The following is a 12,134-nucleotide window of genomic DNA, read 5'->3' as shown; positions in this document are numbered from 1 at the left end:
GTCAAATCTGCAAGAACAGATCAATACCAAAAGGAAAATCAGAAAATGGATTGTTATACTTGTTCTTTGAAGCCTAGAAAACAACATTTGTTTACAATTATTTTGGAGAAATTTCATTACAAAGTATTTCATTGCTATTTGCTTCATTTTACCTCAATCCAATTTGATAGAATAATGCGGCTGAGCTACAGGTGCTTATTACTATCCTGCTGTGTGCTGCCTGCCAGAGATCTTCTCCATCTTTACTGTATAACTGTACAGTTTCAGGTATATGCTACAAAGGAAATGAATAAGTCAGAAACTTATTTCTGTTCTTACCTCAGGTTATTTATAGTCATAAATGGAAATTGCAATAAAACAATTACTCAACAGTGTTAAATATGAACACATGGAAGCTTCTGTGGCTTTTAGCTGGAGGAAATATTAAAATGTTTGTATTCCCTTTTCAGATGAGTCTTACTGGGAAAATACCCCAGTCACAGTATGGCGGAGGGTGTTGATGCATTTTTTTTTAAAAAAAAAGTTGAAGTGGGGAAAGTGCTGCTTGTGCAAAGAATGTATAAATTATACAACCTGTAAGCAAACAAATCTCAAGGCTGTATGATTTATACATTCTTTGATATGGCGTGTGGAGTAGGGGAGGCTTTAGGGCTCTAACGTTTTCACTGTCACATTCTTTGGGGCACCCTTCTGTTTACGTAGATGTCTACAGAGAACAAGAATTTCAGGTTGTATATTGTATGTATTCTTTGATATTAAATGGAACTATTAAATTTGGATCACTTAATGCAAGGAAGAACTCATTAAACATGTTAGAATCAGTACAGAGACTATAGTTTGAAACTCCAATATATATGAATCTTGACGAATGCAGTAAAGGAAAAAAAATGAAGCTTGAACCAAATTTTTTGCAAAAAAATCATACGGCAGCACAAACATTCAAATGCCAACTTTCAATTTATTTCTTAACACAATGTAGTAATCTTATATCATTTCAGATCAGTAATAATGGGCCAAATCATAAGCTTTTTAAAGCCTTGACCACAAATCTTCTCTTAAGATGATCATTGTCATCAAGTGCACACAGCTACAGAATGGCTGAACTAACTACAAATGTAATTTCTTTATTCAGATTCAGAGCCTTGTACTACAGAATTTGTATTTAATTTTTTTTTTTAGCAATACAAGATGGAGTAAGCTAAGCAATCCAACAGCTTAACCCTAGCCTAGTCATGGGACAATTTACAATGAGCAATTAACCCATTGACCATTGCGTCTTTGAACTCTGGGAGGAAACTGGAGCACCCGGAGGAAACCCATGCAGTCCACAGGTAGGATGTACAAACTCGTGACAGAGGAGACACTCCAAGCTGTAATAGCTTTATGCTAACCACTACGCTACCATGCACCCATGAAGGGATCTAAATATCAGAATCAAAAGCTATAATGCTAACACAAAGATTATTAAGTTTAATATCCGTTTAATTGATCAACATTTAACACATTTCCTTGTCTTTCCCGACAACCCTGAGAGTGAAGCGATATCTGATCAATTAGTCATCTTCTGTAAGATTCCAAATTTCAATATTTAAATTTCAAACAAATAAATTTGGGGGGGGGGGGGAGAGAGAAATGGAAATATCCCTGTGAGATGAATGCACAATCAACTGTTTGGTAGTGCAACTGGCAGTGGGGAAGTTGCATAACCTCGGTTGTATCAAGGACTAGACCTCAAGCTGCTGGCTTGCCTGCTGCTGTAGTCCAGGAGAGGGGACGCTGGAGGCGGTGTAGCGTGGCATCCATGCTTGGTTTGGTGGGGGGGGGGGGACATCAGCGCTGTCCCCTCTACTGTTCAATTGGTAGAATGACAGGCTGGATTGCAGTGGCTGCTCACTGCCAGAATCTGTACCATCAATCTGCAGGGCGTGTCGCTCAGGGTCTTGGCTATGTATGTGTTTTTTCACGACTTTTTTTTTGCTTGATAGTTTGAATGTGCAATGTATGTTTTGCACCTTGGCCCCAGAGGAACACTGTTTTGTTCAGCAGTATTCACGTATGGTTGAATGATAATTCAACTTGAATTTGATTTGATTTGAACATTTAAAATGAAGCAGACAAATAAGTGATCCCTAACAAGTAGTCCACAATTACTACAGCCAATCAAGTTGCAAACCAACAAAAAAGCAAAGCTCACTAAATTACCAGTGTCTTGGGTTGGAATGCAGAAAGGCTGTGGTTAAAATTACATTAAAAAAAAATAGCATGTTGAAAGCAGTTTCCCCAGTGAAGGCTCGTCACGAGCACGTGAATGAATTTGAAAAGAGGGTGCTGGGAGTATTCAATGGACAGAAGTAACAACAAAGGAACAATCCTTATGCAGCACACAAAGCTAATCAAGTCCAAAGGTCAGAGTAGACGTACAATTTAAAAAAAAATCAAGGCTGAAGTGAGTGGATAAAAAGTAGTCTTGTATTTGCATTGGGCCCGTCACATCACCTCCTTCTGGATATACCAAACCCTTTACAAACAATTTTAAAATCAAGGCATTCCTGTAGTGTTGGAAATGTGGCAGCTAATTCTCAATGAGTAATATTAAACTGGTAAGTGCAGAGGAAGATCTAAATGCAGTTCTACAGAGACAGAGGGAAAAGACTTTTATTAATAAATCATAAAATTAGCATTTTTTATATCTAACATTCTGGCCTTTGCTAAATTAGAATGCTTCTCGGTACAATAGATTCTTTCTATCCTGGCAGCAAATTCATTACAGACTTTTATGCAGATTAAATGATCACACCTTTTCAAGCCTCCAGGTAGCATTAACTCGCACCATGTCTCCTTGCTTTAGCAGACCACTTTCATGCAACCGTATACAGAGCAGGTCAGTAGCACTATTAGACGGAGCGGCAGCTAAAATCCGACTGTGCGGCAAAGTAAAGTAAATCTAAACAGAAGAACATCAATACTGGCATTAAATTTTGCCCAAACAACAAAGAACAAGTCCAAAAAGTTAGTTTTCTATTGAAACAAACTTGAAACTATCCCAATTATCGTGCAGATCAATTTTTATGCGACTTGACAGTTCAACATATTTCCTACTGTCTGTAATCTACCTGCCTTAAAAAACACGAGTTGGAACTCTGAGCAAATGGATTCTTTCCAGTTCAACATTAAGTAACTAGCCAGATATGACAATACAGTACACTCTTTCATCAAATAATAAACTCTGAATTATAAATAATACACAAGTTATATACTGTACATGAAAGTGAGAGTTCACTGAAATGTGATTTACCATTTTCACCTGTAGATCAGGAAATAAAGAGGTCGACATTTTTCACGCAAAGGAAATGAGAGAGGGGAAAAACACCGTTCAGTGCTGATGACAGCTAAAGTGAGACTATCAGATCAAACCAATGAAAATGAAAGGAAATGTTCCTCTCTCTGGTGATTGTTACTGGAATGGTGCAATGGTCCAGACAGCAAATCCATTCACTGCATTGATGAGGCTGTGAAAAGCCAAATGAATCTTAAAATATACTAAAAACATTGAAGATATCAAATACCTGCAAAATAGCTTCAAGGATGGTGACCGTTTTCCCAGTGCCAGGGGGCCCAAACACAATGTATGGTGTTGGTCTGCACTCGCCACGGACAATTTGTTTGACTGCAGACTTTTGTTGGTCATTCAGCAGTGAATTGAAAAAGCTGCATACTCTCTGATTAGATGGTTCAGCTCCCACATTTTTTCCTATGTTGAAATCATAAGCAATTTCATGCTTTTAACTGTTGAGATCTTGAAATGTTCACAGTATTATCCCCAAGCATAATACACCACCAAAGTGAAACTACTAAAGCAGAAATGACTTCAGATTCCACACTAGCTCCACAGGTTGTTGGTTTATTAACTTAAGACTTTGCTCGTTGACCTCTGAGAGATCTCTCTACACTTAACTAAAATGAAGTGCCAAAGCCCCAATAAACTTCTCTGCAAACACTTATGGTTAATGTAACGTTAAAACGGAAGCACAGAATGACCAGAGCATAATCCCTCCAAGTGGACTATACAATCTCCCTCAAAAGCAGGTCAGCTTTTTTTGAACATGCTCAACTATGGAATTCCACACCTAAAACTATAAGAGATCCAAACTCAGTTGTCACTTTTATAAGTCAGCTCAAAACCTATTTATTTAACCTTGCTTTTAACTAACATCTTTTTATTTCCACGTTTGTACTTTTATTCCATCATAAAGCACTTTGAACTACATCGTCTGTATGAAAAGTGCTCGATAAATAAAATTATCATCCTTCAGGAAGAAGGAAAATGGTTATTTTGAGTTACAAATTAGGAACATAAAACTCAAACATTCTATTTTTGATTTGGGCTTAATCATTCACTGTAACAACTTACAAACATTGGCATCCTATGGAGGTAGGCTTCCTGACTCTGGAGCTAACTACAAGTATAGAGGTTTGGATATGGTCAGGTCAATATTTTGATAAAACATTTGGCCTCAGGTTGAGTCTGGATGATTTGCCTAATATTGCTGCATTTGAATAATACATGTCATTTTAAGGTTATTGTTATTGTGACTATTTGGGTCAGACTTGGAAAAGATTACAAGACCTTAGGCCTGGTTTCAATTCCAGTTTGGATTGGTTGTGGTTGGGTCAAGTTTTACTTTTATACTGAAAAAGAGCCGTCTCTTTCTGCTGAAAATATCATCACTCATTATTATGTGCCATGTTGTATGATGTATAAGCGATCATGGTCTCAAGACCATGGTTGTTCTTGTCAAATTTTTCTACAGAAGTGGTTTGCCATTCCCTTCTTCTGGGCAGTATCTTTACAAGACTGGTGACACCAGCCACTATGTACCTGATTGTCAGTTGTATAACCAGGGCTTACGAGCAGCTAGTGCATGTCACACGACAATCTACCACTTGCTCCCGTGGCTACACATGACCCTGATTCGGGGGGGGGGGGGGCAAAAGTTTCACACCTTGCCCAAGGGTGACCTGCGGGCTAGCGGAGGGAAGGAGTGCCTTACACCTCCCTTAGTAAAGACACATCCTCACCCCGCTGAAAATACTGGTTTATCTTTCAGAAAATTAAGATGTTTTATGTGCATTCATATCACCCAGTCTATGCAGAAACATAATCTATTAGGCATGTGAATTACTACAGGTATACAGTCCTTACCAACTTCGTCTCTTGTATCTTGCCACGAGCTCCCTTTACTTGTATGGGAATTATTTATCTCGGTACTCATATCCTTTTCCTGCAGACGACCACGGAATACAATTTCACCATAAAAATGTGTTGTTGACAATATATACCAACATAGCAATTAGCCATTTAATACAAGCTATATAACTCCTTCAGCTTTCAAAGTGCCGTTCACTTGTAGCCAAGCAGCCAAACTTCTGAAATAGAGAACTTATGCACAAACCATTTATGCTAATGATGCAAGGCTAGATTGCTTTAGAAATCTAAACTCCTATCTGGCTTTATTCCCAGTTTAAAAGGATAGAAGCACGAATTAAAAAATTGTGAAGCACGATTTATGGTTTTAAAAAGGTTATTGAAGTACATTTAGCAGAAATTAACAATGCATATTGTAATTACACCACAGAAGTTGTAACTTTCATGGTAACTTGCCAAAGATATATTTCACAAAATGAAAGAAATTAAAATATAGAACAGCACAGCACAGGTCCTTCAGCCCACGACGATGTAGCACCAAACTTTTAATCTACTGCAAAATCAATCTAATCTTTTTTGTCCCAAATGTCCTCCATCTTTCTTTCATCAACATGTCCCAAGAGACTCTTAAATGTCCGTAACGTATCTGCCCATACCATCACCCTAGAGAATCTTCAAGACAATTGTTTTCCTAACAGAAAGATGTAAAAATTGAACAACTAGCTGCTTGAGAGTTTTTCAGCCAGATTTTGTATTTTCTCATTTATTGTAAATCAGTTCAATTCACAATGCTTATAAAATGCAAGTTTATAAAATGAAGATTAAATGTACTGTAGTTTTTATTTAAACTAGAAAGAGTAATGGTCAAAGGCAAATCAACACAAGCTAACACTCCAAATGCAGAATATGATTGTGTATTGACTTCTCCCCTTTGTCTATATTAAACCAGACTAGTTTGTCACCTTGATTCCTTGATACACAGTGGCATGCAAAAGTTTGGGTACCCCTGGTCAAAATTTCTGTTACTGTGAATAGCTAAGCAAGTAAAAGATTACCTGATTTCCAAAAGGCATAAAGTTAAAGATGACACATTTCTTTAATATTTTTAATCAAGATTTACTTTCTTATTTCCATCTTTTACAGGTTCAAAATAACAAACAAGGAAAAGGGCCCAAAGCAAAAGCTTAGGCACCCTGCATGGTCAGAACTTAGTAACACCCCCTTTGGCAAGTATCACAGCTTGTAAACGCTTTCTGTAGCCAGCTAATAGTCTTTCAATTCTTGTTTGAGGGATTTTCACCCATTCTTCCTCGCAAAAGGCTTCTAGTTCTGTGAGATTCTTGAGCCGTCAAGCATGCACTGCTCTTTTGAGGTCTATCCACAGATTTTCGATGAAGTTTAGGTCAGGGGACTGTGAGGGCCATGGCAAAACGTTCAGCTTGCGCCTCTTGAGGTAGTCCATTGTGGAATTTGAGATGTGTTTAGGATCATTATCCTGTTCTAGAAGCCATCCTCTTCTCATCTTCAGCTTTTTTTTTAACAGATGGTGTGATGTTTGCTGGTATTTAATTAAATTCATTCTTCCCTCTACCAGTGAAATGTTCCCCGTGCCACTGGCTGCAGCACAAACCCAAAGCATGATTGATCTACCCCTGTGTTTAACAGTTGGAGAGGTGTTCTTTTTATGAAATTCTGCAACCTTTTTTCTCCAAACATACCTTTGCTCATTGCGGCCAAAGAGTTCTATCTTAACTTCATCAATCCACAGGACTTGTTCCCAAAATGCATCAGGCTTGTTCAGATGTTCCTTTGCAAACTTCTGATGCTAAATTTTGTGGTGAGGACGCAGGAAAGGTTTTCTTCAGATGACTCTTCCATGAAGGTCATATTTGTGCTGGTGTCGCTGCACAGTAGAGCAGTGCACCACCACTCCAGAGTCTGCTAAATCTTCCTGAAGGTCTTTTGCAATCAAATGGGGGTCTTGATTTGCCTTCACAGCAATCCTACAAGCAGTTCTTTCGGAAAGTTTTCTTGGTCTTCCAGACCACAACTCGACCTCCACCATTCCTGTTAATGGCCATTTCTTAATTACATTACGAACTAAGGAAACGGCTACCTGAAAACACTTTGCTATCTTCTTATAGCCTTCTCCTGCTTTGTGGGCATCATTTATTTTAATTTTCAGAGTACTAGGCAGCTGCTTAGAGGAGCCCATGGCTGCTGATTGTTGGGACAAGGTTTGAGGAGTCAGGGAATTATGAAATTTGCATCACCTGGCCTTTCCTAACAATGACTATGAACAAGCCATAGCCCTAACAAGCTAATTAAGGTCTGAGACCGAGGTAAAAGTTATCTGAGAGCTCAAATCTCTTGGGGTGCCCAAACTTTTACATGGTGCTCCTTTCCTTTTTTCCCCCACTCTAAAATTGTACAAAACAAAAATAATACACTAATCTTGCTTAAGATGTTGAAAAGAATGTTTCATCTTTAACTTTATGACTTTAGGAGATCAGTTCATCTTCTACTCAATGGTGATTGGACAACTGACCATTTAGAAATAAACAATATTTTTTAAAGAATTTTATTCTAAACTTTATAGTTCTGACCCTTCCAAAGATAACACTGTAATGAATAATTTTTTTGACCAAAAACATTCCTACACTTTCTGTTGATAACCTAAAACAGTTGGATCAACCTATTTCGTATGAGGAAATTGCCGAGGCTGTACGTTCCTTGCACTCGGGGAAGGCTCCGGGTCTTGATGGTTTTTCTGCAGAATTTTATAAGGCTTTTTCCTCACTGCTTACACCTCATTTATGTGCAGTTTTTTCGGACTCTTTAAGTTGGGTTGGTTGCCACAATCTTTTTATGAAGCTTCTATTTCGCTTATTCTTAAAAAGAATAAGAACCCAACCGAATGCTCTTCATATAGACTAATCTCTTTACTTAATGTTGATACTAAAATCCTATCTAAAGTTCTGGCCTGGAGAACTGAAAACATTTTACCATCTATCATTTCAGATGATCAGACGGGATTTATTAAAAATCGATATTTCCACTTTAATATTCATTGTTTATTAAATGTTGTTTATTCCCCTTCTAAGGAGATATCGGAATGTGTGATTTCTTTGGATGCTGAGAAGGCTTTTGATCGGGTTGAATGGAATTATTTATTTAAAACTTTAGAAAAATTTAATTCTTATTCAATGGATTACTTTATCTATCTTCTCCTGAGGGTCCTTACTAATTTTCAGTATTCCAAACTTCAACATGGAACTAGACAAGGTTGTCCCTCGAGCCCTTTGCTCTTTGATTTGGCTTTAGAACCCTTAGCCATTGCTTTTCGAGAATCTAATATTACTGGTATTCTAAGGAGAGGGACTGTTCATAAAGTTTCGCTTTATGCTGATGACCTATTGCTTTTTATTTCTAATGTCGAGACTTCACTACCTCCTGTGCTTTCTTTATTTTCTTGCTTTAGCCAGTTTTCAGGATACAAACTGAATTTACATAAGAGTGAACTTCTTCCTCTGAATAATTTGTTATCAATTAATACTAACCTTCCTTTTAAAATTGTAAGAAATGAATTTACCTATTTGAGGGTAACAATTATCAAGAATTATAAATACCTATTTAATGAAAATTTTTTTTACCTTACTGAATTTTGTAAAAAGGACACTATCAAACTGGTCGCCTTTTTCGTTATCCTTGATTGGCCGAATTAACTCTATTAAAATTAATATTTTACCTAAATTTATATACCTTTTTCAGACATTACCCATTTTCATTCCCAAATCTTTCTTTGATTCTCTTGATTCTACTATATCTTCTCATATATGGAAAAACAAACATTCTTGACTAAATAAAGTTCATCTTCAAAAATCTAAGAAGAATGGAGGGTTTAGCTTTACCAAATTTTAGGTTTTATTATTGGGCAGTCAATATAGGAAATCTTACGTTTTGGACATATTATATTAACCGTGAGGACTGTCCGATATGGGATTCTTTAGAAGCTAACGCTGTTAATAAATTTTCTATTATTTCTCTTCTCGGATCCTCACTCCCTTTATCTTTTAGTAAACTAACCGAAAATTTGGTAGTTAAACATACTTGGAGGATCTGGGTACAATTTAGGAAATTCTTTGGTCTATTGAGATTTTCTTTGTCCAGTCCCATTTGGTCTAACTTTTTTTTTTAAACCTTTGATGACCGATTCAGTTTTTAAAGAATGGGATAGATTGGGCATTAAATGCTTCCAGGATTTGTTTGTGGAGGAAGTCTTATTTTGAGCAAATGTCAGCTAAATATAGTTTATCCAAAACTCACTTTTCTCGTTATTTACAAATTAGAGACTTTCAGCGTTCTCAACTATATACATTTCCTGTAATTTCCAATAAGGACTTATTAGATGTAATTTTTAATTTGAAACCTTTTTATAAAGGTTCAATATTCAATATTTATGGTATGTTGTTAGGAATGAGAAATGTTGCTATAGACAAAATTAAAAATCTTGGGGAACAAAATTTACAGACTTCAATCTCTGAGAAAACTTGGAATGAAATTTTTAAATTGGTTAACAATTCATCGTTTTATGCCTGTCATTCCTTCTTACAACTTAAAGCGGTTCATAGTGCTCGCATGTCTAAAGACAAACTATCACGTTTTAATCTGGATATATCTCCTTTCTGTGATAGATATAATAATGGAGAAGCTTCATTAATTCACATGTTTCGGACATGTCCGTGCCTTGAAAGATACTGGAAGGAAGTATTCCAAACTTTCTTGGTACTTTTCAAAGTAAATTTTAAGCCTAACCCTTTGGCCGCATTATTTGGTATTGTTGGAGGAAGAGACTTTATTTTGGAGACACCTGATTTGCATATTTTGGCTTTTATCTCTCTTATAGCTAGGAGGGCACTCTTGCTTATATGGAAGGATGCTGTTCCGCCTACTCATACTCAATGGTTACATGATGTTATGTCATGCTTAAATTTTAGAGAAGCTCCGTTGTTCAGTTTTTGAATCTAGCCAAGCCTCTTATACATTGTGGGGACCATTTTGGAGCTATTTTCAAAACCTTTGATTTGTTGTAAAAGTACAGGTGGTGGCTAATAATATATTTTATTATATGATAAGGGATTCCCCTCCAACCTTTTTTCTTGCTTTTACTAACAGCTCTAACTTTGGTAGAGCATTTAGATTTTTTTTCTGTATAACAAAATTATATTTCAATATTATGATTTAATTTAATTTTTATGAATACAAGGTTTTGTGATTGTAATTGTATTTTTAATACAATGTATTTGGTACTATTTTATTTTTTTCTTTTGACTTATAATATACATCTTCTTGTACTCTGTATTCTTCTATGCAGAAACTAATAAAAAAAATTGAAAGAGAAAAAAAAAATCCTGAACTCTTTTAGGAAAATTATCCATAGGATTAGGAGGAAGCTCAAGCTCTCAAGGACAACAAAGAATTTGCCTTGGATAGAAAGTATTGAATTCACACTCTGCACGACTTGGTTTAAAATAGAAATGGGAAAGTATGTAAACCTTGTCCAAACAGACCAAACCGAGAAAGAGCAAAATTTTTGAAACTTCTGTTGGATGCTGATATTTTGATCAGAAGTTCTTTAGAAGTCAAGAATTAGGCAAAAAACTTGTTACTTATGGTTGTTTACAAGCTTAAGAAAACAAAGGGAGTGGGAAAGAAAAGTAGTGAGAGAAGCAAAGGTGGGAAAGAGACCAAGACAAGATTTAGCCTTCTTATACCAATATCTTAACAGCAATAAATGCCATTCAAATTTTGTAGAACCAATCAGATAATTCCTATTCAAATAATGCAACACCCAAGAAACTTCCAGAAAGAGACAGAAAAACTGTAACCGCTAGGAAATACACACACACACACACGTTCACTTACATCCTTGGTCTTGTCTTGTGACCTACAGTCATTTTTCCTTCCGTTTCTTAAGACCATGTCGATATCATTCCATGTGGTGACAGTCTGTGCAGATTTGGGCACAACCTTCTCTGGAAATAAAACTGGGGTTGGGATGGGTAAAAAAGGAATGACAGGTTACTGATAGGAACTAAGGAAGTGCGAGTTCAAAGCCACTGGATTCAGCTTGCTCCACTGTAAAATAAGACCACTAGACCATAAGATGTAGGAGCAGAATTAGGCCATTTGGCCCATCGAATCTGCTCTGCCACTTCATCATGGCTGATACATTTCCCTTTCAGCTTCAATCTCCTGCCTTCTCCGGTATCCCTTCATGCCCTGACTAGTCAAGAATCTGCTCAAATATAACCAATGATCTGCGGCAACCAATTCCACAGATTCATCACTCTGACTAAAGAAATTTCTCCTCATCTCCATTCTAAATGGACATCCCTCCATTCTGAGGCTGTGCCCTCTGGTCTTAGACTCCCCCACCAAAGGAACAGCCTCTCCATATCCACTCTATCGAGGCCTTTCAACATTCGATAATCTTCTATGATATCCCTCCCCCATTCTTTTAGATTCCGGTGAGTACAGGCCCAAAGCCATCTAATGCTCCTCATACAATAAGCCTTTCAATCCTGAGGTAATTTCTGTGAACCTCCTTTGAACCCTCTCAATGGCAGCACATCCTTTCTTTAATAAGGGGCCCAAAACTGCTCATAATACTCCAAGTGAGGCCTCACCAATGCCTTATGAATACTCAACATTATGTTCTTGCTTTTATTATATTATCCATAGGACAATTTTTGTTAAAATTCAGAAGGTGCTGTTGCAAAGCTCAGTGGCATTGTATTCAAAAGAACAACCCATTGCCAAGCAGTTCAACCCAAGAACTATTGTCCAGGAAATAATTGCTTTATTTTTAAACTAAACATTAAGTCAATGGTATTTCCCGCAAAAATAAGTTTTGCTAGAAGTCAAT

General features: G+C 36.8%; 1 protein-coding gene across 2 annotated transcripts in view; it reads right to left on the bottom strand.

Annotated features, from left to right (window-relative positions):
• The window catches only part of mov10l1 (Mov10 like RNA helicase 1), a 65,907-nt gene that overhangs the window by 17,098 nt on the left and 36,675 nt on the right, over nt 1–12,134 (bottom strand). For both annotated transcript variants that reach the window (XM_063072150.1, XM_063072151.1), the window contains 5 exons: nt 11,132–11,253; nt 5,204–5,282; nt 3,567–3,751; nt 2,798–2,944; nt 153–274 (listed from right to left, as the gene is read on the bottom strand). In XM_063072150.1, the coding sequence (XP_062928220.1) occupies nt 153–274; nt 2,798–2,944; nt 3,567–3,751; nt 5,204–5,282; nt 11,132–11,253 (655 nt within the window). The remainder of the gene's footprint in view (nt 1–152; nt 275–2,797; nt 2,945–3,566; nt 3,752–5,203; nt 5,283–11,131; nt 11,254–12,134) is intronic.

This window comes from Mobula hypostoma, chromosome 20 (assembly GCF_963921235.1).
Source record: "Mobula hypostoma chromosome 20, sMobHyp1.1, whole genome shotgun sequence".
Taxonomy (NCBI): domain Eukaryota; kingdom Metazoa; phylum Chordata; class Chondrichthyes; order Myliobatiformes; family Myliobatidae; genus Mobula; species Mobula hypostoma.
Note: the sequence above shows the minus strand (reverse complement) of the source record. Positions and strands in the feature narration are given on the sequence as shown.